The sequence below is a fragment of the Nymphalis io genome, chromosome 1 (assembly GCF_905147045.1).
Source record: "Nymphalis io chromosome 1, ilAglIoxx1.1, whole genome shotgun sequence".
NCBI lineage: Eukaryota > Metazoa > Arthropoda > Insecta > Lepidoptera > Nymphalidae > Nymphalis > Nymphalis io.
Genome location: NC_065888.1, coordinates 5294999 through 5322983, shown reverse-complemented (window position 1 = coordinate 5322983; position 27985 = coordinate 5294999). Strand labels below are relative to the sequence as shown.

The following is a 27985-nucleotide window of genomic DNA, read 5'->3' as shown; positions in this document are numbered from 1 at the left end:
GGAAAAAGAAAACACCAGATTATACCTTATAAAATTATTTTCCATTTTAGATTATCCTAAATTAAGTACATTATAGTATAATTTTAAATTAATCATAACAATTATTAGGTATTTTATTATGAATTCACGTTTTATATAAATTATACATAAATAAATTGTGCTTATATTACTGTGAATGAAATGCACTTATGGACTGTTCGACTCGTTTCCGCTTAGGTTCCATACATCTGATTTTATGATATGTCATAACATGATTTGTATATAGTTATTTATTTAGTATATGGTTTATACAATAGTTTATATATATTTTAAGGCAAGATGGCCACGTATATGGCTAACATGGTTCATGTTTTTTGGTACACGTTTAATATTATACTCTACTTAAAATTAATGTGTGTATAATTCAATATATTGGACCGAACCGTGATTTTAGCTCAGACTGCCGCGATAAGAGATTCGATCCGTTCGATAAATATTCAACAATTTTTTATTACTCTTCCACATAATAAATAGTTATCAACATGTAGATTTACAAATATCAACAAAATAAATTACGAATAACAGCATATTATAATAATTAAAGTAAACTTAAGATCTACATATTTTCTGTGATCCTACCTCTAGTGCCCTTAGCTTGCTTGTACTACGACGCCGACCGTAACCGTTTCATTTATCGGTAATGTTACTTACTTAAAACCAAAATGCCCTTTTTTTGTAGAAACAAGCATAAAAGATATTCACTTACGATTTTTAAGTATGGGGAAAAGAAAGGACGGCCAGCGGAAGTCAAAACACATTATAATTAATATTACATGGACTAGTAATTGGTTTATTCTAACTAGTAAGTACCCTATACCGCTTTGGAGAACAAAGTAATTTTACGAGGGCCTATAATAGTGTGATTAACATTGATATTAAAGTAATTGACTTACATTAACTAATACATAAGCCCTTTATTGCTCTCCTCTAACCTTAAGCTAAACCAAGTCCATCTTAGGACGTATTGAGCAATATGGACGCGTAATACAGACACAATAAAAGCTAAATTACTGTAACATTGTAACCTTTACCTATTACAATATATTTACCTACAATTTTCTTATACATTTTTACGGCTTTCATGAAATCGAAATTTAAGATTTGTATGATTTAATCACAATTCTTAGTTTTTTTTTTTTTTTTATTTATTTTTTAGATTTTCAATTTGTTTTGCTTAATACGGAAATTTAATTTATTAAATAAAATTAAATAGGAACGATTTATAGAGAGACTGAAATGCGCAATTTGCCAACTAAAATAGAAAACTTTATTCATAATTATACATACATTTTCTAGTAATAAATATTTATTGTAATCTGGTTAACATTTCAAAAGAGATTAATGTATTTTTGCGTACATAAATTTCGTTTAAGTACAATCATAAATTTTTAGTCCTCAAATCCCACAGATACCAAACACTCAATATCGTTCCACGATAAACCGGTGATCTTTATACACCTCAAGAACATTAATACATTTGTATACATTTACTAATAAAGTAAGACGAGATATAAGGAAGTTATTTGGAAGAAAAACATATTCTTAGTGATAGCAAAAAGGTCAAACGATAAAACTCAGAAAAGCATTATCAATAACTTGAAAATAGTCTTTCGAATGCCACGTCACTGGCTGACTGAGCATATAGCAAACACGCGCTTTCCATAAGATTATTGTCATTTGACAGCTCTTTGCTTTTACAAGTTTTAATAGAAAACATTATTAAATACAAACATATAAATGTACGTAATGTAGATCTAAAAATATGCTATAGGTAAAAAAATATGGTATGATATTAGGAAGTTAAAAAATGAGGCAAGAAGTACCATTGCTACGTATTAACTATTACTTAAGCATATAAAGAAACTTATTGCAAATGACTCTCAGTTCATATCACCGCTAGCCTTTTCAGAATCTAACTTTCGACAACATTATAATTTAGATTTGATATGACGTGTCTACCTCTTAATTATCTAAATTCATTTTTATTTTTGCGTGTGCTGCAAATTCCCATTATTAAGGTATAAGATGCCTTTTATACTTAGTTCACTTTTCATTTTTTTTAACTGTTTTTTCTGATACATATAAAGTGTTAAATATAAGGATGATTTTACTCGTAATCATTTAATGATTCCAGTACTGGATGATGACATATATTTTTTAAACAAGTTTTTTAATTAGATTAAACTAGCAACTGAATTTTAAAATAGTTCCACACAATTGAACAGAAATTTTCCACACATTTTTGTGTTGACGACAATCTAGTACACTTATATTGTGGTTTGTTTAAAGTGGCCGCCTATATATAATAAGCCTTTAAGTTTTAAACGTGGTTTCAACTGTGTACCCAGTGACCAGACCGTTTAAATATGTACCAGAATAATTGCTCATATATATCTAGTATTTTAAAAATCTGAATAGAACCAATTTTATGACTATAATGAGTCAAATCCCAATAGTTTCTTTATTTGCCATAGTATTTATTTTATCTAACGTAATTATACGACCGTAACTATATATATTTTTTTTAATTTCGTAATTTCCTAACTCCTTCACCGATGTACTGACATATCTATAAGTACCCTCATAATGTCTTAATACTAATGTAAAAGCTTACAGCTTTGGTCATTCATTAATATATTTGGTTGATACAAATTTTAATAATAACATGATACTGGTTGTTATGGTTATTTGGTTTATTGCGGTAACGAAACCATGTTTTCGCCTGCGACAAGATTTCACTAAACAATACTTACTCTACCTCACCACATAGCTAGGACCGCGTTTTTGGTAGTGGCTTTCTTAACGTTATTCACTTTAACTTGTATCTTATCATGCCACTGGTTAGCTTACGCTTTACTGCATACGCGCCTCTTGAAGTTGTGGCGGGTATTGCAGTGGAGGAAGCAGTTGTGTTTGCATTCCACCACCAGGTAGAGCGTAATAAGGTGACATGTATCCAGCCCCGCTGGCTGCTGCGGCAGCTGCTGCTGAAAGCAATTGTATCGTTTTGTACTGTCTAACAAAAATATAAATCATGACGAATTTTAAATTTCTTAAAAAAAAACAACAATGGAAAAAGAATTATTATATGATAAAAAAGCGTTGAGTTAGTATTCTAGTTATACGAGTCTCTGGTCCCTCGTTGTTTTCGATATAATCTCAATGCGATAAACTGGTAGCTTATATTAATTGAATCGTGTGTAATGATGAATCAAAAGTGCTTGTACCTAATGTATTAATTACAAATAAAATTTCTTTGTTTAATTGTAATAAAATTGCTGGTGACTGTTTTAAGATGATGCGATATGATTTATGTATATGTTTAAATGAAAGCACGAACCTGCGGCGGTTGCATATGGATCAAATCCTGCCGCTGCGTATTGCTGTTGATAGGCGGCCGCCCCTTGAGCAGCAGCTGCTTGGTATTCATAAAGATGATTGGCCGCGGCTACTGCGGCAGCATGCTGTAGTTGAGGCAATTGGACCAGCCCTCCAGCTCCAGTTCCCACGCTTGATCCCACTCCACCGACCGTTCCAACATAACTAGGAGCACCGTACACGTACCCCGGAGATAACCTGTCAATTATCGTCATCCATTACTCAAAATCATCATAAATGCATGAACAGGCTTCTGACGTCGAGAGCTATCGATCCTCTCGAACATCTTCAACCTGACCCCGCGATGACCTCTCACGTCGCTTCACAAAAATGATCGCCTTGTGAAAAGCCATCAATTTGCAAAATGAACACGTTCCAAAATTATCATCACACGCTATAAGTACCTAGCCCCATTTGCAGCCTTGACAGGTACGAGCATCTAGTCTTGTTATGTTAGTAGACATCGATAAACGGTTATGTATTATGTAAGTATGCGATATATTATAAAAGTTGTCGCGGTCGAGCCGCCGCCGTGCGTCATTGGCCGGAAAGTTAAAAAAAAATCTGTTAAAAATGTGCTAGCGATATCAACTCCGTTGCGACGAAAATAACCTTATGTCGTGGCTGTTTTACTTATCTTCGTATATCGCTATAGGAGATGGTTTGAGATTTAGATTTAGTTTACTCTGCCATTTATATCATTACAATTTTTAATAATTTTCTTTTTAATAATGTAATTTGTTTTGCACATACTTATATGAAAAACGTCAAGTACCTATACTTATTTGTAGAAGCAAAACGAATAAATCAAAAAGTGTAAAGAAAACGCCGAATCCGCTTATTTTCCACTACACAAGAACGGCGGGCGGTCAAGTCTGTTCAAGAGCGCTTGGCGTACGCTGCATCAGCGTTTGCAAAGGGTTCTCGGCAGAGACTACGCTACTTAGTTCACATTTATAGACCGTTTGTCTTTTTCCAACATTATACACGTCAATAGAGACGGATTGATGGATGATCGAAATTTATAGCGGGGTTGATTAGCTTGGTACGAGAACTGAAGAGGTACGCGCATGCGTCATGCACGCCCGACTCTAGGCTCCGCCCGCCTAAACCGCCCACCTGTGGTATTCTAATCCTATTTGTAAGTGCAATACCTACTCAGCCTCATATTATTTAATCTAATATAGATATAAATAATGAGTCAGACGCTACTATTATTGTTGACATTTATTTCAAATCTCTAAAGAAAAAAAAAGAAAACCTTATTATAATTACAAAGAAAAACACGCGTAAAGAGCAATATCAAATAAAAAAACTGGCGAAACGTCACACAAGCTTCACATCTACATTTAAAATCAGAAACTAAAATTTATTCATTTCTAATTATCTTATCTGTTAGAAACCTACGTTTAACTTTTAAAAGAAAGTAATTACTTACATGCACACTTATGACAATTAGTCGAACCACGAGAAATACGTAGTTAAATTAATCCAATATCGAACGACTAATATCGAACAATATTGTTATCTTCGCTTTTTATAAAATTGACGTTCAAAATACATGGTTTGAAATGTAATGATGCGTTCATTAATTGTTTTTACATTAGTTTTATATATGATCAATATAATTTATCGTTTGTGATGGCTTCGGTCACCGTGACAGCGTTATCTTGAAACACAACGTAGTTTATTATGAGGAAATTTATTAGGAATTTCGAATAACCGAAAGTATGACACGGCGGCGGAGAAGGGTTGAGAAAACGCATTATTATTATTATTGTATTGCGAAATCTCTTGTCTAATACTTTGGTCCACCGACAAGTGTAACAGAACATCCCTTTTAGAGAACCATTGACATTACGACGAACGTTAGTCCTTTGAAAGAAAATCGACAGATAAATTAAAAAAAAAACCATTATTGTTAAGACTTCGTAATTATACCAGCGATCGTCGGAACGTGAATGGACCTTACAACTCGTGACTCGCCTATTTTTTTTATCGTCTATATCGTCTAATCTCATCGCGAAAAATATTTTGCGTAATTCATAATTCTCATTTGTAGTAGACAAACTACAAATATATTTAGAGATATCTGTTCTTTGTAGCATGATCGATTTTTTAGTAAAATAATTTTGTGTAAAGCGTGGTTATTTCAATTTTTACAAATATTGTAAGCCGCGCGCCACAGGCTACAAGGGAAATTCGGTTACTTAGTTCTTAGTAAGTGTATTAAACGAAATCCACCACCAACAAAACTCAATTCAAATCAACAAAATCTTACACGAACACGGCATAAAACATAAAATTAAAGAAAACATTGAGTGTCGAGAACGATGCGAATAGTGACGGCGGTGGGCGGCGCCCGCGCGACTTGGACCGCCGGCGCCGCCCATGCAACGGTATAGCTTCAAAACGTAAACATTTAAAACCCAATTGACTAATTCACACCCAAAACGAAAAATCCACTCTCACGCTCACGCTTGCCATAGATACCTATGTGAAAATGTTTGATTATTTAGTCTAGGTGTGGTCCGCCGGCCGCAACGCCGCTAGCAGTCCGGAGACGCCGCTCGCATCATCTACCGAGACAAAAGTCAGCTCAGCTTATTGGACTGACATTTCAAAACTACCACTCATACTTTACTTACCTATTTGGGTACTTTCAAACATATCCTCCGAATTGTAACAAATAAAATTAGGCCCAAATTATAGTACTGATGTAGATGAAGTGAGCTATGAATTTCGTACATTCTCCTCCGTGACGACTAGCTTTCGGACAACTTAATCTGTTTCACCTATCACTACGCCCTGCTCAAGTAAACGTGGTTAAGTCTGATTTTTGTCTCGTGAGATGTATTTGAAGCGGCATGCGGCGCCGCTTGTGCTGGCAAATATCGAAGTGTTGAACCATAGAACATTGATGCAATACAGATGCGTTAAAGGAGACAGGGGCAATCTAAACTTACCCATAATGCGCTGGCAAAACTGTAGGATAGCCGGCGCGTACACCCGCCGCTGCGGCCGCAGCCAATCCAAATCCTGCAACAAAAGTTGTCACTAATCAGTTTTACTTCCTTTAAAAAGCGACCAAGGAATTTAAAACTATTTCATCGGAAAAATATCTTCTTTCATCGAGCATCTCAAAATTCTATTTTCATTCCCCACTTAACGGAAGTTGCTAGAGAAGACTTGAAACTAAAATATATCACATCCAGATTGGACCACATCCAAATGACACAAGAGTCAACTTAGCGCAGGCGACGTCAGAAATGTTAATTTCTTTTTATTGCATTGTTAAGCCGCGCGAGGCGGGATCTATTTCGGTCGCTAGCCGTCCGCCTGGGCTCCGGCATCCAGGGACATGACTCTTGACAAGACGGCACTCGCTATAAATGGCTTATAAAACGTTACCATCAAGATACTTATCAAAAACGTCTGACACATCTCGAGGCTCTAAGCATCAACTGGAGTACACATCAGACGCACGTAGAACGTTCATGTTGATGGTAGGAAGTGTACAATTTTAAACACAGTATATGATATTTAATAACAAATCGATGATGAATGTCTAATGATCATAGAAGCGTGACTTATGTCCGGTTCGTTTGTTATGGTGAAATTTCCCCTGCTATTACAACGAGTCGCGTCCGGAATGGCCCCGGATGAAGTCTCGGTTCGGCTGTTCTGATAATGTTTGACCTTCGCTTATTGAAATAGCAAACTTACTAATAAGCTGTTTGTTTTAATTATATCCAAATTTTAATCATTTAGATCATTAAGTCATTTAGTTCCATTCTATTCATATTTAGTGACTCTTCGACATATATTCGAATAATAGACACTACGTATAAATTCCAGACTTTTCGGTTGATATTTATAAAATTTTAAGAAATGCTATTGCTGCACAGTTTCTTAGGTACATACATTATACCACAAAATCGCCCTAATTGACTATTTAGGTCCAACTACGTTGTAACAAATCATATTCCGTAAAATATACAATGTACAAATATTTTATATAGCGCACATACAATTGTACCTAATTATGTAAAATTCTGCATCGACTTGTTGATTGTTCGTGTATCCAATAAAAATAAAAGAATAATTATGATTAAACAGATTTTTAGTATAAATTTAACGATGGATACATCGTTTAATTTGTTTTTAAATAAACGTAATCAGGACAGCTCGCAGCGTACGGCGTAGCAGCAACATCATGAAAGTATATTTATTTTATACATACTTTCAGGGGCTTAAATTTAAGCCGCCATTTGAGTAACTTACTAATAAGAAAACTTAACTACATTTTCATTAACAGAATGAAGAACGGATGTCAATATGGAGGTGACTAGTTACCCTTAAAAATGAAAGAGTTAGCGTGTTCCATGAGCGCGTGATATGCCGCCGCAATACGATCGATGCGATGCCATTTGACGGCCGAGGTCGAACCACTGTCCACCATAAACCTTATCTGATTCATTATATTTTTTTACTCTTTAGCTTTATGACACGGCCTAGATGCGATGCTTTTCGTTGACCGCATGTGACCCAGTTAGGCTTCAACCGTAATCGATTATTGACACCACTATAGTTTTAACTTTACATCAATATAACAAATAAAGCGCTTGAGTCGCGGCCGTATGACGCAGATTTCCACGTATATTAGTCACGATCTCTCCTGAAAAACGGGCCGCACACGTCTCGTTAAAGTAAATACGCTTTGTTTTAATGTTTTTGCTTGGTTTCAGGAGTTCGAAGCACGGGTCGACGAACTGCAAAGCCGACACCGAAGCTTAACGACGCTTGTAAGGATTCTACGGAAATACGATTTTAGACTCAAGCGGCATAGTGAAGGAGTCTTAGTTCCCTATATTATTATTATATTATATTTCTACTGTATCTATTGATATATTTTACTGTAATATGGGACGGTAATAAGAATAAAATACAGTCATAGTTTACTATAGATACATCTCTGATCTGGGCGTAATCGTTAAATACCACATACGATTTTGAATTTGGCGCAAACATACTATAGAAGTCAGACACAGAGTAAAATAGCAGAGAAACATTGGTTGGCGTATGTACATAAAAAGCTAGCGATGTTAATACAATGTAGCATCAATATGTCGTGCAAGTTTACCGGCACAAAAATAGACGTAGACCAGTCGTGGCCTAGTTCAGCGTGTCCAAACTGAATCTATTCACAAATGTGACAGTTAGCATGTTCGGTGCGATATCGTTTGATCTGACCAGTCTTGAATCTCGCAGTTTATAGTATATTTTTTTTCAAAAGATTTACTATTCGAATGAAACTACTTATTACATCCCCTAAAGCGTCAATTCTCGAGATAATTATTTTTGGAAAACACGTGCTCGGCCTTAGCCAAGTTAGTCACCGTCTAAGCTCATGATATATGAGTTGATGCGATTAGTCATATCTATATGAAAAATCATTTTTGACTTTTTGAGAATTAATTTACAGCACGACGGCTGGTACAATCGTTCCAGCTATATCTTAGCTTAGAACGAGAAGTTTCGCTTTGTAGGCTCAGACAAAAGAAAAGCTGTTGAGAAAATATGTGGTTTTGGCGCGTCGCCAACGCTGGTGTCGCGGTAAAGGCGGCGGGGACGTTCCCAAAACTGCGTATATTTAGACAAAATAAAGAGCCAGCCGAAGACAAAACGAGACGCAACTCTTGTTTTATAAATAACCGCGTCGTTCGCCGGACGGACTGCCTCGCTCAACCAACCTCTGCTCGCCAGCTGTTGTACATAAATAATAATTAAGACACGAAGAAAGCTACGTGTTACGGGTAGAACTTCTAAAGTATTTAATATTATATGCATATATTGTTACAAATAAAATATAATAACTATTAAGAAAATTATAAAGTCTTGCATATTCTCTTCCGAACGATTTTCTTTTATCCAAACTTCAAGTAGGTAAATACATTAAGTGCCGGCTTAATTGTAAGTCAAACGATTTTTAATCAATGTTCCTAGTAGAAAGGTAATCTGCGATGTAGGTGGATTATGGGGCTTCGTGCGGATGTCGCCTCTAGGGATCGTGTTACATGGTGCGAAGGGCGGAACTGCCGTACTCGAGCTGCTAACAACGCTAGGACAATAGGTGCACCATGGACATCCCTTTCCGACAAAAACTTTGTTGGTTTAACGACCTCTACATTCTGTTTTATTGATAAATAAAACGTACTTTCTCAATATCTATTTAATTTTTAAATTGTAACAAAATCTAATATTTTGTTAGTATTTATTAAAATATTATTTATAAATAATCCTTTCTTAGCATGATGATAAAGTTAGTAATTTTTTATAAAAAAAACGAATTACGTATTATACATTAATAAGTTACATTGATTATAAAAATAATAACAGAGTAAAAAAAACGAGTTATTAAAAATTTCAATTAATGATAAATATAAAAATCTTTTATTTCATTTTATTCGTTGTTTCGTAAATAACTAAAAAAAGGGGATCACTTTATATCGAAACTAAATCAGCGGATCCAAATAAAATAATCCAAATTAGGTATTTGCACTTTAATCAGTCTGAACACCTTGTCTGTCGTCAATTCAGTATAATGGGAGATATGCCATACGTCCGCATTACAAGGAAAATACTATTATGTACTTGGAACACGTTCAAAAACCCCGACATTATTAGTTCACATTGTCTTATGTTTTATATTTAATCAACAACTATATATCGCTATCAAGAAATAATTAAGTTATTCTTTCAAACATTTTTAAGTGACTTTATTTGCATTATATATATTGAGGTATTTTATTATTTTCTTATTATAAATAACTTTACTATACATTGTACAGCTCGACTTGATAAAAAACAAAGAGTAAATATTATGACATTTCGTTGTTATAAATTAAAAAAAGAAATACTTACTTATAGATAGTAAAAATGAACAATTTATATTGTGATTAGAATATGCATATATGCATATTTTAAATACATGACTTGATTTTAACAAATCCTAAATTCTTATAAGGTTTACTTCTCATATTTCTTTATGATCCTCAGCAAAAAACAAAATGGCGGACAGAAGTTAGTACATAATTAAAGTTAGATATTGGTTAGTTTTATAATTTACACTGTTATAAAATGTAATACTAATAATTAATTATAAAAATAATTAGTCTAGTTTTTTGTTTCATCCTATAATATATATCTATATGTTACATAATCTGAATGACAATTCATGTATTCGACGGTTCGCATATTATTATGAGTGTTTTATAATACCCCTATTAAATTATTTACAGCCTAAAATCACATTCAAGCTATGACAATATGGTGTCGGCCGTAATTGCAGTAATTGCACGTTTCCGTTCTCTACAATAAAATAAGTCATGATTACAGTAAAGTCAGATACGATCACGTGGTCGCGTGGTCGCTAAGCCAAGCTACACCATTATGGCTTCGCTTCATACAATTATACCGACGCGCAGTGGTATCGATCTGCTTTTCAAATCGTGATGTTAACATTTTTGCTTTGAATTCTAAATATACTCCCTAGCGATGATTCATTGTCAAGCCAGATAATATAACGACCGTAATATTTGAAGTTCGTTGTACCGTAAAAATTAGGCACATACACTCATTTGTTCGTATTCAGTATCGATCGAGGTGGCGAACGGCGCGTGCGGACTCATCGGTGCATTCAACGCTTACATCCTAAAACCGAAATAAAAATAGTAGCCTGACAGTTACTCGGAAGACGGGGGAGAAGCGGGGCACATGCATAAGTAATGCACCGACGAAGGGCGAGCGGCGCACGCGATCCGCAATGCCAAACACAGGGCTAACCCCTCCGCAAACATCTAACAAACTGAACTCTTCATTAATCAATGATGACTTGCATACTTCACTATTAAAAATTAGATCGTACTACTTTACACATACCACACTCAACCCAGTAAATATATTTTATTAAATGTACACTGCGTCTAATACAAAACCGATTTACGTATATAATCTATAATTTTGAATTTAAATTGATTCAATGATTTCTTAGATAGGTGTTAATCGATTTTTCGGTGCGCACTTAACTTAATAATTCAACGTGTCGTCCGTTTGTTTGGACAAGTGCCTCGTTCGGCCCTCATCAACACTCCCATATAATAAAACATTAACAATGTTTCTATATGCGACGTCAGTCTCGGTTGAAACCCATGGTTGTACATACGATGTATTTAGAAACTAGGTTACAATATTTAGTAGGTAGCAGAGCAGTAAAATCTTATAAACAATATACATACATACTGCGCTGTGACGTTGAATTATTTTCATTCACTTACCCACTAGCTGCGCCTCGTGAGTTTACCCGCGTTAAATTTAGATTAAACATGGTAAATACTTAGAACATAGCTATGTGCGACTCACTAACTAAATATTGAACTGTTTGGTAAATTAATTGTCATTAATGAAAACTACTTTTTTTCCTAAGACTCGTAGCGTGAAGTAATAAATTCTTTCCCATATCTACCCCAAAAAGAAGTTTTTAAATCGAATTTGTTCGTGGAAATAGTTTTCAATACAAACTCTTTATTATATAAATAATATACACTTACTACCTTTATTTTTATAAATATAATTTATTATACATAGATAGATATATAACGCCGTAAACTAAACGCACCTAATCAAATATAAAAAGACAATGGGGTTTATGAAAGTTGTATGTAAACTTAACATTAAACAATTTTTATATAGTTTTTGGCCACGTTTTAAATATATAAATATAAAAGAGAACGTCTTCTGCAAAAACTTATCTCAAGAGAATGTAATTTTGGATTTGTAAATGCGTGTGGAAGTTCTGTGACTAGGATGATAATCAAGATTAACTTTTTATGAGTATAAACAGAACATAACGAAAAGTTATAAAGTAACTGATTATAGCAATTACCTACATTGGAAAACGAACATACATCCTGAGGCTATTATGGATTAATGCTTATTTGTTTTGGCGCTAACGCAGATGCGCCAGCGATGAAGACAGACACTAGTTTACGTCTTCAGCAATGTCAGTTAATAGCATCCAATGAAAAATTTTATAAAAAAAAATATGTTAATTTCTTCACTTTATTCCCATAGATAAATTGTTGAATCTTAGATTTTTATTGTACAAGAATATAAATGATTCCCGTGTTGGTCCTACATATATACATTTTAATTTCTCCTATTAATCATAATAAAAAAAAGTTTTGGTAGTTTACTTAATGTAAATAAATTTCTTGTTATCTTTTAAATTGCAAATCAGACAAAAAATAATTCAGGTATAAAACACACACTGGAATATTTGACAAAGCCGGATACATCTTTTTGATCGTTACGAGTACGGTTAAAACCAGTTGCATTTAAAGAAACCGGATAGGTAACGGACATTTCACCCAAACGACCCTTTTGTGATACTCAACAAGGCATTCGATCTAGTTAGGTCTCAAAGGATGACCCTAAGATGAAAACAAAAATGACGCATTCATATGTCTGGGAACCAGAACAAGAAATCCACATTTTGAAATACGCATTTATATACCAAACTAGATATTGATAGCGTAAACATATTGTCCATTATACGTCGTAAACCTAAAATCTTACAAGACTTAGACTAAACAGGGATTTTGATTTTTTCATATTTAGAAGTTTAATCAACAATCACACTCATTCGTCAGCAATCTGCTTTGTATTTGTAAACTATCATAGTTGTGATAACTTTTCATCATAAAAGTACTGGCAACATTTACAAAATTTTCTTAAGAATTCATATTAAATAAAAGAAAAATATCCAACCTGTTTTATATTCATAAAAGGAACCAAAGTGATTTATTTCTACCCTTAAACAATTATCAATTGTATACTCTGAGATGCTTTCGGCTTTGTTATATGAAAACGACGAATAACGGACATAAAGTATCCCAACGTCCTCTGTCCATACCCTAACGTAAGTTACGCGCACAGGGGTACAGCACGGTGCATTACAGGGGACGGGCATATGGCGGGACCGGTACGCCACGGCCAGGTGGCCGTCATGCGCGCCCGCACCCATTGTGCCACGCTTCCCCTCCCTCCCTTCCCTAACCCCGCACTAACGCATGCGGCCGCAAAACGCGAACAATGCGCGGAGCTCCGCAAAACATAGCTGTAATGACGCGAATCCATTCAGCACCTTTTCACACTTCTTTAATCTTTGGGATCAGCTGGTGGAGCCGGTTTAAAATGGATTTAGTAATAGGCCTTGTTCACGTTTGAGTTCTCATGATTCTTAACAACCATCTGTAAGGTTTTGAAGGCATGGAGACATGTTCTGAGAAAAAGCCGAAACGAAGAATTTAACTTTTATTTTTTAGATACTACCATCATTACCATTATAACCATAATATATCGAAAATTATTATATATTTTTTTCTTTTCTTTCACTATTAATTTAGATGCTTAGTGTCATTTTTGCCTGTCGTGATATTATTTAGACCTATTATTTTTAAACTTTTAATTTGTAATTATTATTGTATGTCATGTAATGTATGTAAATAAATAAATAATAATAATAACACACTAACTTTGGTTCAGGTATTATTCTTATATCATTATTTCACAAGTCATATTGATAGCGAAATGAATTTTATTAAGCCATATTTAAGTAAATATACAAGTCGTGACCTATTTTCCACACAAATTGATAAGAAAAATAAAAAGCGAAAACTATCGAAACTATCAATATGTTGATAAGCAACATTATCATGGCTCGCTCACTGCAATTTTTTGTATATTTTTAATTAGGTAGAAGATAATCGCTGTTTTTATCAAAAGTAGGTACAAAACAAACGCTATTCAGTAAGTTTATTGTGCATTTAACCCTTGATGATGTTTTGTTAACGATTCTCTTGTCTCCTTTATTTAAAGATTATCTTTGAAAACACAACATGCGTTTCAATCCTATTTTTATTATAAGTAACAAGATTTACTTCAGATTTGCCTTCTACATTATTGTTTATGGCTGCTTTTATAAATAGAATTGGCTTGTTCCAATATTATTGTTTATCATTTAAAATATTGTTTATTGATTTGGTGGTTAGTCGATTTAGTGTTTTTAATTTCCTCTTTCTAATGGAGGTAAAACGCCGAGATGGCCCAGTGGTAAGAACGCGTGAATTTTAACCGATGATCGTGGGTTCAAACCCGAGGAAGCACCACTGAAATTATTATTTATATGTACCTATTAAATGTTTTTTTCACCTACTATTTTTTTTTCATAATCGTTTATTATTCGTCACAAGATTTTGTCACACGTCACACCTTTTGACATTTCATTAAAACACTATTTTGTATCTAAATATTCTAAGTAGTCCAATTCGATTTGGAAAACTGTTGGAAATATTAAAACAAACATTAATAAGTTCATATACGTACAAGTTTGATTTATCGTTACAGTCCAACCTTAGATGAAGTATAGAGATAAGATTGAACGGTTGATAACTTTATTCACTGTATTATCAAGATATGATTATAAACATTACAAGAGATAACAAATACCAGGCCTTCTAGTGTTTACGAACGAGGATAAATAAAATACTCGCTGGAATCAATAAAAATACAAACGGCGTTTAATAAAAAAGGAAAAATGATATTGCGTTGTTACCATGCATTTGGACCCGATATGTTATAGTATATTGATTACTATTTTAGATTTTCTGTTTGTTTGTAATGTTAAGAAAAGGAAACTATCATATAAAACAAGAACCATGCTTTTAAATACCAAAAAATAGACGACCTATTTAAGTACCGCGATTTATTTTAGTATTAAAATCTCCATGAAACCAACAGTTGGCTCGTAAATTTAAGTGTTACCAACACTTCACCACAATTGCAACATTACAAGGGTTGCGTGCAGCGTCCAATCAATTAACGAGCCTCCTACAAGCTTCCGGTTCTGAACGTTTAGGGACTTCCGGAGGGGCGGATTGTTCCGCTAATCATGGTGTGAACACGTCACCGGTGTAACACTTGAAGTTACCACCGAACTGTCAGATATATGCATACCATTTTGAATTTACTCACCATTACAATAACAACGCTAATGGCATGAATTTATTTATAAATGATATAATCCCGAGCGGAAATATTAAGATTGTTTAATATATATCGCTTTTGTATTTGTTTTAATATTTGTGAAAATAATCATTTTCTTAATTGTAATAATTAATAATGCTGGTTTTTATTCTCGTAATTAGTTTACAAAACGAAACAAATTTCAACTATGTATTTCTAATAAAATCTTTTTCTATTTGACCTTATTGTTGGACACACAAAAAACACGCGAATTATTTTTATTAAAAAAAAAACAAAAGAGATTTTTGATTGAATAGTTATTCATTAACTATACGATACGTATTGTACTCAAAGATAACTAAATTATCATCTAATACTGATAAACAAGATTACGCGATATTAAATTATTTGCTTAAATAATTTATAAAAATCAACCTCGGTATAACCGATGTTTGATTGAATTTAAGTATTACATATTTTTTAATACAGCGTTCGTTATATAAAAAGATAAATACGTAATGACTATGTGTAAGTAAGTGTTTTTACAATTATGCGGTTTAAACTGTATAATTTAAATTACGTCACATCCGTTTGTGACGTCAAGTTGTTTTTGTCTCACCGACGGTCTTATATCGACTTTTAACTATTTTCTTAAATACCTTACCTAATATGAATCTTGGCAAATTAGTCTGTTTAGTCAAAATACATTTTGTTCCAAGTACCCAAAATGGACTAAACCACTAGAAGTAGGAATTAGATAATACACTCATATATTTTAACGAACTTATGATAGTAGGATATATCGCGTTGTAGAAAATTAGCCATGTATTTCAACTAAGCTGCAGCCCATATCTCAACCCGTGAGTGTAGCAAGAGGAGGGAGTTTCTTTTGAGTTGAGCTACATCCATTAATACCTTTAGTAGTTATAGGCAGACAATTGGAAATATCTGCCAAATATATATATATGTATTTTTTTAATGTTCACATAAAACATTTTGCGCCGAAAATAAATAGATCGGAAGTAAGCGAACGATGATGATGTAGAGAAATAGAATCTATCAAGTTATGGTAAACACACAATAGTATTAAGTCACCACATAATTTGGTTTGTTTAATGTAAGTGCAAGTATCACGTCTGACATGAAGAGCACAAAACCAAGGGCATCTTATTAACTTTAATATGATTCTGCTCCTAAGGTCGTACTGTGAAGTTATATAGTGTGTAATGATAACTTTGTAATTCAGTCAACCTTGTATTCATCGGCACTAATTAGTAATGTTGACGATTCTTCCTACAGGTTACTAGTTCAGCTTGGTCCATATTCCATGTCTATACTTATGTATAAATTTTAATGTTCTTTGAGGAAGTCAACTGTATGAATGTATGCCGGAATGTATGCCATTTTGAGTCATTTTCAGTCAGCTGGACTCAACAAAGTCTAATGCAAACTTATTTTTATTTTGCATATTATTATAAATACCTTATTACCATCTTTTCATAATCCAAAATCTTAGATTGTGATAAAAACATACAGGCACGTTAAAATTATATTAATATAAATTAAAGATAAGATATACCAAAGGCACGGACAATACGTCTGAGAATAAAAACACAACAAAAAAAATTTACAAATGTTTCTGATTTTTATAAACCTTACTTAAGTTTTTTTCATTGTGCTTGTAACATTGATTGTTCTTTATGTTTGACGAAAAAAGCTTCAAATTTGAACTTGATTTGACGGGCTACGGAACTCAAAAATATATGTTATAATTTTTAGTTATTGAGATGAGTGCATTCAATTAATTTTAATTTTCAGCTCCATATTACTCGTATTTTGTATAATTGATAAAAATATAGCAATTAACTACAGAAAAAAATACTTAATTTACTATTAGCCAACCTGTACTAATAAACGAATTTATGACAAATTAAACAACATAAAAGCAGCAGTATTTTTTGACAAAATCTACTTGAATACGTTTATATCCCTTGGGTTGATAAAGTTCTCATTAAGAAAACAAAATGATCAAATTGTAAATTTTACTTATTATTAAGCGTACAATTCAAGTCAGGGTTTTAACATTGTCATCAGGCTACTTAAATAATGTTCCAAGCGGGTGGTGGTTTTGCATTTAACTTAAAAAAATTATGATGCAAAAGTGATTTTAAACGCTTACTGGAACAAAGAAGATTTAACTTTTAAATATTGTTGATGTTCGTAATGATTAAGTTTATTTGCTATCTGTTTCAATTACGTGGACGATTTTTCTAACTATTCTAGCAATGTTATTGCCTTAGCTCGTTTTTCGCTACTTATATTTAATTGTTTTGCAATATAACGGTTGGTCATGATACTAGTACTATCGAATATCTGGATATTTGCCAAATTGGCAGTTTTCATAGGAAGGTTGAGGCGTACTCAAATTTTGAATACCGACTTCGGTCATCTAATCATTTGACCGTGACAGCGCAACTTCACTGCCAAAGGATTTCAATTATCTGCCAATGTTAAATGAAAATTGTGTTACGAATATATTGATCAAACGTGGGCATGTTAATAATTTAATTAACATATCTAATTAAGTAGACTAAGTACTCGTCATATGCATATATCAATGACCCCCACAGAGCGTTGTCACACGCGAAGCGATCGCGTTTTTTATAGTGAGACGACGCGCCGGTTCTGTTAAGTAAACTGAATTCAAAAAAACACTTCGTGTGAACGTTAAGCAAAAAAGAGATCATTTTACAAATGTTTTACAACAGCTGAGCCGTGATAATATCCCATCAACGGTCCCGTGATTTCTTTTATCTGAGTCAACCCTTCTTAACCGTGAACATGTTTTCGTTAATGTATCGTGTATGAAATGTCAATAGGGACCTATTATATTATGTATGTCCTGTCAAATGCTATACTTATTACTTAGCGAGTGCACAGTAACGTAATTTTAATGCTTACATTACATCACATCCTATGAATTCTATAACTCCGACCTTAACGAGTATACTCGTATCCGTAACTTAATATTTTTACTATAAATTAATGTTCTTACAAAGGTTATTTTGGGGCCGTTTTATCAGACAAAAGATTAAGAGATTAAGATAAGAATTTACTCACTCCTAGTCTAGTCTAACATTTATAGTAAAAAAATATACGTCCTAGCTTCAGTCTAGTCTAAATTTCAATATTTGTGGCCCGTATTTGCATATTCCACCAACCCGCATTGGAGCAGCGTGGTGGAATAAGCTCCAAACCTTCTCCTCAAAAAGAGGTGCGGAGGCCTTTAGCCCAGCAGTGGGACATTCACAGGCTGTTACGGTATTTGCATACACACTTCGGTACAGTAATATCACAGCAAGACATTAATTTTATTATTAAATATGTCTTTGAAGTGATCAAATCATGAACAACATAGTCAGTATACAATAACAATACATGGTATTCAAAAATTAGTAAATATTAATTATATGAGTTGAGAAGTAATTAAAATTACTAAGTACATATTTCGCCTTGTCTTTTCGTCCCCAGTTTCAAATCATATAGTATACTTTTAATAGATTTGAGTCTAACATTAATTCAAGAGCAAGAGCAATGATACCAAAACAATTATGATAATATTTACCTGGTGCTAAGTTTCCTCTGGGCTTGGCCCCTAATATTGCTAGGTTGACGTTGGCTTTTCTTCCGTCTATGATGGGGTTCGGATCCTTACATGCTCGCTCCGCCGCCGCCCGATCGCCCATTATAACCTGAAAAAAAAATTCATATGAAACATTCTGTGCACGATAAATAAATAAAAACCACTCGATATAGGTAACTATACTACTTATTTATATTACTTGCAACTAAATTTTAAGCTAATTCCTCGCAACCGATTGAGCAAAAATGATGCCTACACTCAAAATTTTGGAAACTAAACATGTTTTTAGAAAGATTTTTTTTTTAATTAATTCTATAATAGATATATTTTGAAGAGCTAAAACTCATGTTAGAGAAATATGTACCATTTTACTCGCAACAACAATTATCACAATCGAAAAACGCATGTCATATTATTGACTAAAGGACATTTAATCATGTTGACCTACTGAATATTACTATAATTTTATTAATCACATTGCATTTTTTAAACCAGGTAGGTATTTGATAGAAATTTCTACAATGACATCATCGAATTACCAATTGTAATGCATGCGAGCCCCACAGGTCGCCACCTCGCTTCTAACATTGGCCAGTTAAACCTGGTCCGCTGAATACTTCACAAGACAAACAAATACAACCATCTGACATTAACCATTACAGCTCAAGGCATTCTAGTCGGAATATGTAACGTGGAAGCCCGCTTCATCAAATCAACAGAAGCGAAGGAAACATTTGATGACCTTCAGATATCGAAGGTCTGATACTTGTAAATTTAAATAGGTTACCTACCTAATATATCTTTTAAGCCATTTACATATTCTTTAGTAACAGTGGGCCTTTGTATTTTGAATGTGCTTAGTAAACATTATTTATTACAACCCTCACCTCACGTGCTTTCTGACAATTATTTTCTTTTGTCATACAAAGTTTCAGAATAGAATGGAGTGTAATAGCGATGTTTAAATGGAATGATTAAAAATCTACGACCTACTCACTCATTTTTTCATGTAAATGTTATGTGAATGATATTGTATTTTCGCTGTATATATATCATTATAACCTATTTTATCTTACTTAAATAAAAAAATACGTATAATATGCAAAGGAAAACACAGTTATAAATTAAAAACTATATTAATTTAATCGGCACTGTTATTGTGCGCTGTATCAGTAATTTGATTTGACCATAAAAGTACGTGTTTTATAATGAATAACATTTTAATTTGAGCAAACAGTGAAAGTTTTAAACAAAATGTGTTGTAAAGCGCTCAAATTCGTGTTAGGTAAGACGCCGATAAGAAACCTTATCGACCAGTAGTATACACCATGTTTGTTTTATTGGTTCCGTGAAACGACCTCATTCATTTTCTTTGAACATATATTTATCCATTCTACCTATTTAATATTGTAATCAGTAAATCAATACGATTTACGTATGAAATACAATAATAACATGCATTATTATGCCGCCATTTTTGCAATTTTTTTTTTGTTTTAAAATGATATTAATCATACCGCATACATTCTAGTGTATAATTAAGTTTATAATTTTACTGGGTGTTTGTTGTAGTTTTTGTTGACATGAGCTGTCTTTAGTTACCACAAGATTTAGGAAAATAAAAAAGCCAAAAAACGAATATATTTTTAAATCATATTGGTATTTGTATGGAACAAACAAATACCACAATATTAATTTACATATGCAACTTACATAATAGTATATATTTCGATAGGAATATCAATGCAATCATGACATTTGTATTTATAAAAAATCGTTATGATTGAATTTTCTTCGCTCGTTTTTTATCTGTGGCACGAATAGTATCTATTAATTTATATTATCAGTAATATTTATCATTTACTTTATAACTTGATTTTTAGTTCGGTAATTTATATTTAAAATTTTTAGTTTTAGAAAAGATTGTAGTCGATATCATTTATTGAATCTCCTTTTAGCAGTTATCTAATGTTAACTAATATTACCAGTCTTACTTATTATTCAAATTTTTTATTCATAGTTACTTTTTATCATTAATATAACTTTTTTATGACGATAGTTTTAATAGTGGTTTAATAGTTTAGTTTGATATTGTGACATTTGTTACCTGTAAGAAGTACAAAAAACATTAATATAATTTTAGATTTCAGACAAAGAATGTGTTATCGTTAATATAGTATTATAATCACATCATCATCAACAGCCAATCGTGGTCCACTGCTGAACATACAAAATGTTAATAATGAGTCTTAAATTTAATTGTCATAGAATATGTTCAACGTTTACCTTGGCTTCATAGCAAACAAAAAAAATGGAAAATTATAGTGCATTTTTTTTTGTAATTGGTATAAAAGTAGGTAGGTTATTGCGCGATAGCTATAAAACACGCAATACTATTTTTGATAAATAGATGAACAGGTGTTACAAATAATTTACCTTAGCTATTTATCAGAGTTTATTTATTTACAGAGTAGATTAAGCTTTTGATACTTGAACATGACTTGTTATAATCAATTTTATATTATTTATGCCTTCAATTAAAACTTCATAGTTATCAGATTGTCATCAAAGATCGGTACTTTTAACATTTTATAGGGTATAATTAAAATCTACTTAATAAGAACAAAATATGAAAAAAAAATTGTCTATGGTTTATCGAATTTTAGAATAAACTATTTAAAGTTATGGTCCATCACTACACGTGCATAAATTATGATAAAAAAAATCGTCTATAGTACAAATTATACATATAAACAGTTTCATACTAAATTAGTTTTTGCTGAAGGTTTTGTTTATTTGCCAGTCAAAAAAAAACACAAAAATATTATAATAGTCGGTTTGCAATTTATTATTATTTTAATTTCAATACATACAACATTTAAAAAAACCTCATATGTCAAAACTTAGAACACTTATCTAGAATGAGACATGTTAAAAATTATCCGAAATATACATATATATTTGTATGTACTAGATACTTTAGATTTTATTTATATTTATGTAAATGCAGTAAAACTGCACATTTATCTATACCATAAAACCTAATAAGGCTTTTGATATACAAACCAAATTAAATCAAATTATATAGTGTATGAAAAATAAAGCATTTTAAAAGAGAAAGTGCGTCAGTGACCGTCGACAAAAAATGCAATTGACACAGAACTATTGTAGTTTCCTGACAAATAACTATTTGCATAATTTAAATGTCGCTGAAATGATAACGGTTTTACACACAGTAGCGTTCGAGCTTTACTCAAATCTAGAATACTATAAAGATAATTATTTTTTATATAAACATGTAAATTCAGTTTTATAATATGAAAGACATTGATTACCATACTTATGAACAGTAAACTATTTACTATCAATATACTAATTGTTAATGTACCCAAGTCTCGGTTTTATCTATAAATTTATACATGAACGTGAACGAAAATTGACGTAATTTATATTGTACTTATTATAAAAGCAGGTAATTAAACGTATTATCATTCAAAAGACACACTAACGTTATTCGTGGAATATCAGGTTAAACGTGCACGGCATTACTTGGTGGTAGGGTTTTGTTTAAGCCCGTCTGGGTAAGTACCACCCACTCATCAATTATTCTACCGCTACCGTGATCACTTACCATCCAGTAGCACATTTGCGTCCGGTATCAAATTGTCATATCTATTTCATAAAAAATGTGTGTGCAAAGCAGCGCAGTCGGTTAGGTGGAACTGGGGGACAATTCTACTAATTTATAGCGACTACGATGCTAACCCGATTTTTCGTAATTTTCGAGTTTTTTTTGTGTTTTCCTCACAAACAAGTTGAATCGTAACTGGGAGCCAAAACTAATTTATAACAGTTACGATACGTTCTCGATTCTATTTCGATTCAACTTCGACTAAACCGCAACTGTATCGTTGTGTTAGTAGAAAAAGAAAACGTAATGTGCCGTTTAAAGGCTCCAACAATTACATTTCCTTTCGATTGTGATAAAGTGACAATTTGTTAGTAGAATTGGTTGGACCCACACATACTAAAACTTAAATTAAAATAAATGGATGCTTATAAAAAGTCATAATCGTTAATCAATATATCTCCAAAAAAATTTTTTTCTTTTTTTTTTACAATTAATAGGCCAGCGTTTGACTGTTGACTTGCCTGATGTTAAGCATCGACACGGTCTAAGATGTAACACGCTTGCCTATAAAAAACCTGTTTACTCTGGATTTGAAAACACCAAAAAAAATAAAAAATAAAAATTACAGAATATTGATTTCCCAAAATCGAATTTTCTCCGTATGGTTTTATTTTTTGCTGCTAATTGCGTTTATGAATATTAGATTCAAAAATACTTCATTATTTAATTAAAGAAGTAATTTGTAGTTTGGTTTCTTGATAATGTAAAACTACATTATCTAATAATTTTTCGATATTTGCTTATATAAAATAAGCAAAAAGAACGACTTGACTGCGTTTAAAATGAACATTTCTTACATTTTATTATTAAATATTAAAAGGCATTGCATATTTCTTCCGTAACTTAAAATTGTTTTCTATGGATATTAGACACGTTTGTTAGACGCATTCAAATGTTATTGTTCCTTCTGTTACAAAACTATTAACTCATTTAAAGTCATACTCAAGTATGTATTTAAGTAAGACGTCCTTCACAGACAACTTCCTCTAGCTAATGAGATGTGTTTGTTTTTCTGAATAGAAAATCACTGTTTTTCGATATTTAAAAATAATACCGATTAAAACATACAATAAACTCGATAAACGAAATATATTGTAAGTTTTTGTATAGTACGTAAATCTTTTATATCGAGTATATTTTTTCATTTAGAACATAAGCGCCTTTGCCACGGTTTCGCTTTTAATTTTCATCATAAAAAGTCTAGCTGCAGTCATATAGACTGAAAATAGTATTTCTTTTTATAATTATAGGTTGATTGTAGTGGCTTTTACAAACATTTGTCTTCAGTACCATTTTTTTAAATTATATTTTAAACCAGAAATGTTTGTTTCCGGTCCCTTAAATTAAATGTTATTCGGGCGTGAATGAAATATGTGTTTTGAATTATCAAACTATTAGATAAGTAGCCAAATAATTATTTAAGTTTGAGACACTTGTCTATACTTTACCTCAAACTATATGACCGAGTGAAGTATTCTCAGTTATCTTTATTTTAAAAGTATAATTAAATGAAAAGAAAATCAATTACTTGAATTTATACATACGTTGAATTTGTACATTGCCGATTTTAATATTACACAATACTCGGTTTCCTTAAACGGTTGTAACTTACATTCGTCCCATCCTCCTGATGAGTTTAATTAAAACGGTTTTTTTTTTAAATAAAAATAAGAAGTTTAAATATCGATGATATATATTTTTTTAATTTATATAGTAGAGTATGTAGTAAAAATAAATTTAATGTTATAAAATATATATTTTTTTGTTTCAATGAAATGAAGTATAACTGACATTAAATGATTTTTAAGTATTTTTGAGTATTTGTATAACTCGAATGCCACCTTGTATAAATCGAATACAAGGTGGCACTAATTGAATTTTTGAAACAGAATTAAGCATTGTCATAATATATAACAATAACATAAAACAATAGGTACGAAAGGTACTACGACGTAGAATCCGTAGCGAGAGGCGTGTCTCGTTCTGCGACGCCCAGCATTTTCAACTGCGTAGACTGTACAGAAGACCAAATACGGATCACGAATTACAAAGTCTTATTTCAATGTAAATAAAGTCCAAATTACGACATTTATATAAATTGGCTCACCATACTTAAATTGCCACGCGATCTTTATTAATTGCTTAATATTCACCAATACATTTTAATTTCAATTAAATATCGATAAGTGCTGATTAAGTATTAGATTCTGTATAAACTTTGTTATTTATATATATAAGAAAGTTAATATGTACGAATAAAATCGCAAATGACTTAATATTTAATCTATAATCTATCTCCTCATTGACTCTCATTTAATTTCCTGATAGAAGTTTAGCATAGAAAATATGTGGAATTTAGAAACCCTTGAAGTAGTTCAATATCAGTTTATTTGATGACCGGAGCTACATCACCTCTCTAAGGTTATTTTTTGCAATACACAAGACCCGTTCCTCTTCGCCCGCACGGTATCAGATGACGTTCTTTTGTCTTCCAAATGTACTTCAGCACGTCCCGACATGCCGGGTTTTGTGCCCACCGAGCAACTATGCAATTGTTTCTTACTGTTCTTTGCCTTAGCTCGTATTACCTTCACTGTAAGGTCGATATTTAAATGTAAAAATTAACTAAACCCTAGTCCCGTAAGTATCATCTATCTAGTCTAGTTTGTAAATCAAATAATACAGCCAATGGAAGGAAAAATCCTAGACTGAAAGGAAACGTTGATCTTTTTTTAAGTTTCGCTTATTACATTTATAATTCAATACGTCTAGACCGTTTTTTTATAAAGTGTTGCTATCGACGCATTGCGATTATTACAGCTATTTAGATGTCACTGCGAGGGTGCAACGAGACATGTTCCCTCCGTCAGGGTCCCTACCCTAGTTGAATTGAAAATGGGGTTGTGATTCATTTCCCACGAGCCCCACTCGCACCGCACGAAGCCTCAAACTTTATTACGCTAAAAGATTTTTGAAGCGGACATTTTGAAAAGCATACCTACTTGTTGTATCTAGCGAATGCAATCAAAGTCAGCACATGAAATAGCCAAACAGCTACCAAAGTTTGTGGCGCTACTAATGCATTATTCACACGTTGATTGACGCCAAGGTGTTGTTACGGTTTATCAACGTATTGAATTTTATTTCCAACGTAATCAATTTAACTCGCATCTGCATCGTTACTCAAGCATCCGAATGCACCTATTGTTATAATAATACGAAATCAATTAACGAATAGTATTTGAAACATTTGCTTTAAATAATATATTTTGATTATCGAAAAATCAAACAATACATTCGTGGAATAGCTATGTACATATCCACTTAAGTGGATGTAATGATGGAAGTAGGTACACATGTAAAGCGAGGGCATAACTTCCGTGTTTTGTTTGATGTAATTTTGCGATATGTTCCACATGTATGTGTGTATTCAGTAGTTAAGTATACTACAGGTAGCGGGTACGATAACGCAAACATGCGATACGCGGTTTCAGAGCCGAAGCGATATTAGTGCGCACGAGCACAGAAGTTTACGTGTCATTTCAGCTGAATAAATGTCTGTCTTTACAGTAAAAAATATACTAAGATATAATTAAGAAAAATATTGTATTTAAAGCGTTTCTTAATAATAGATAGAAGAATATGTAGAACAAGTCTACTCTACTTACAAATCCATATCCTCTGCTTTTACTGGTCTGTCTGTCTGTGATAACGACGGCCTCTTCTATATCTCCGTAAACTGCGAAATGTTCTCTTAAGCTCTTATCCGTAGTATGATATGGCAAACCACCAACAAAGAGCTTAGTCCATGTGGTGTCCTTCTGCCCTGGGAGCGCGCCTAAAGCCAGAAGCCCCTCGGACTCGGCCGGCAGACCGCCCGCCATCAACATGCCTTGCACCGCCTCCGTTGCGCTGGCGACCGTTGCACCCGCGAACACTGTCACTCCGCTACAGCGGACGAATACGCACGAGCGTAGGTAATTTGTAAACACGAAAGTCGTTAGATGTGACTGTCGTGTGTGGTGGTTGACCGCGGACTGATGCTCGTTCACGGCGCACGTGGCGCTCCGGTACTAATTTTAACCCCCGCCGCGCTCCCCGCGCCGACTACCAGATGCGGAGGCACCGTCCGCCGGCCCGGCGGGCCACATGCGTTGTCCCACTGTCTCATGACTGTACCTTCTACGCTCCGCAACTTCCACAAAAATATGTATCGTTATCAGTTATTGCTTTCACTTACATATACTACTTAGGACTTCTCGTCTAATATAAGTTATACTCGACGTCTATGAGAATTTGATTTAATAAGAATTCAAAAATATATTTCTACAAACAATAAACCGCCATAATATAAGACCGCCAAGCTAAACATCCGGCATCTTCACGTAGGTATGCTCTCTTATCATGTACTATAGTATATTTTTTTTATAAGATTTTTAGATACATTAGAAGACAGATAGGAACATCAGCTAACATATCTTAATTATCGAAATTTGAATCTTCGGTCCCAGAACTTAAGATTGGATTTTTACAGTAGAACACGTAATGTGGGAATCCTTATCAATTGGTACACGTCGTTTTATCTTTAACAAATCTTGATTTGAATCAATTCAAAATCACCATCATTTGAGTCTAACCTTACCTTTCAGTTGAATGCAATTAATATATACTTTTTTAATATGTAATTATTAGACGTTTATATTGTTTGTTTTAAGCATTTTTTTATAGAATAGGTAGGCGGACAAGCATATGGGACACCTAGTGATCACCAAAGCCCATAGACATTGGCATTGTAAGAAATGTGAACTATTATATTTTTATCAGCATTTGGTAAACAGTTATCATCTCAATGCCGAAGTAAATTCGTGACAACATATGTCTAAATTATATTGATGATATTTCCATGAAATCATTATGATATACTAATAAATCCGAGATGACTCAGTGGTAAGAACGCGTGAAACCGATGATCGTGGGTTCAAACCGGGCAATCACCACTGAATTTTCATGTGCTTAATTTGTGATTATAATTGATCTCGTGCTTGACGGTGAAGGAAAACGTCGTAAGGAAACCTGCATGTGTCAATTTCAAATGTATATTCCACCAACCCGCATTGGAGCAGCGTGGTGGAACAAGCTCCAAAACCTTC

At 33.0% G+C, this 27985-nt stretch overlaps 1 protein-coding gene across 1 annotated transcript; it reads right to left on the bottom strand.

Annotated features, from left to right (window-relative positions):
* Nucleotides 1-19: 19 nt before the first annotated feature.
* LOC126769389 (RNA-binding protein 24-B-like) lies at nt 20-26890 on the bottom strand. Its single transcript, XM_050488144.1, has 5 exons — nt 26504-26890; nt 19127-19253; nt 6384-6456; nt 3380-3615; nt 20-3023 (listed from the first exon to the last, which is right to left on the bottom strand). The coding sequence occupies exons 1-5, from the start codon at nt 26723-26725 to the stop codon at nt 2893-2895; spliced, it is 789 nt and encodes a 262-aa protein (XP_050344101.1). The 5' UTR covers nt 26726-26890; the 3' UTR covers nt 20-2892.
* Between the last annotated feature and the right edge of the window lie 1095 nt (nt 26891-27985).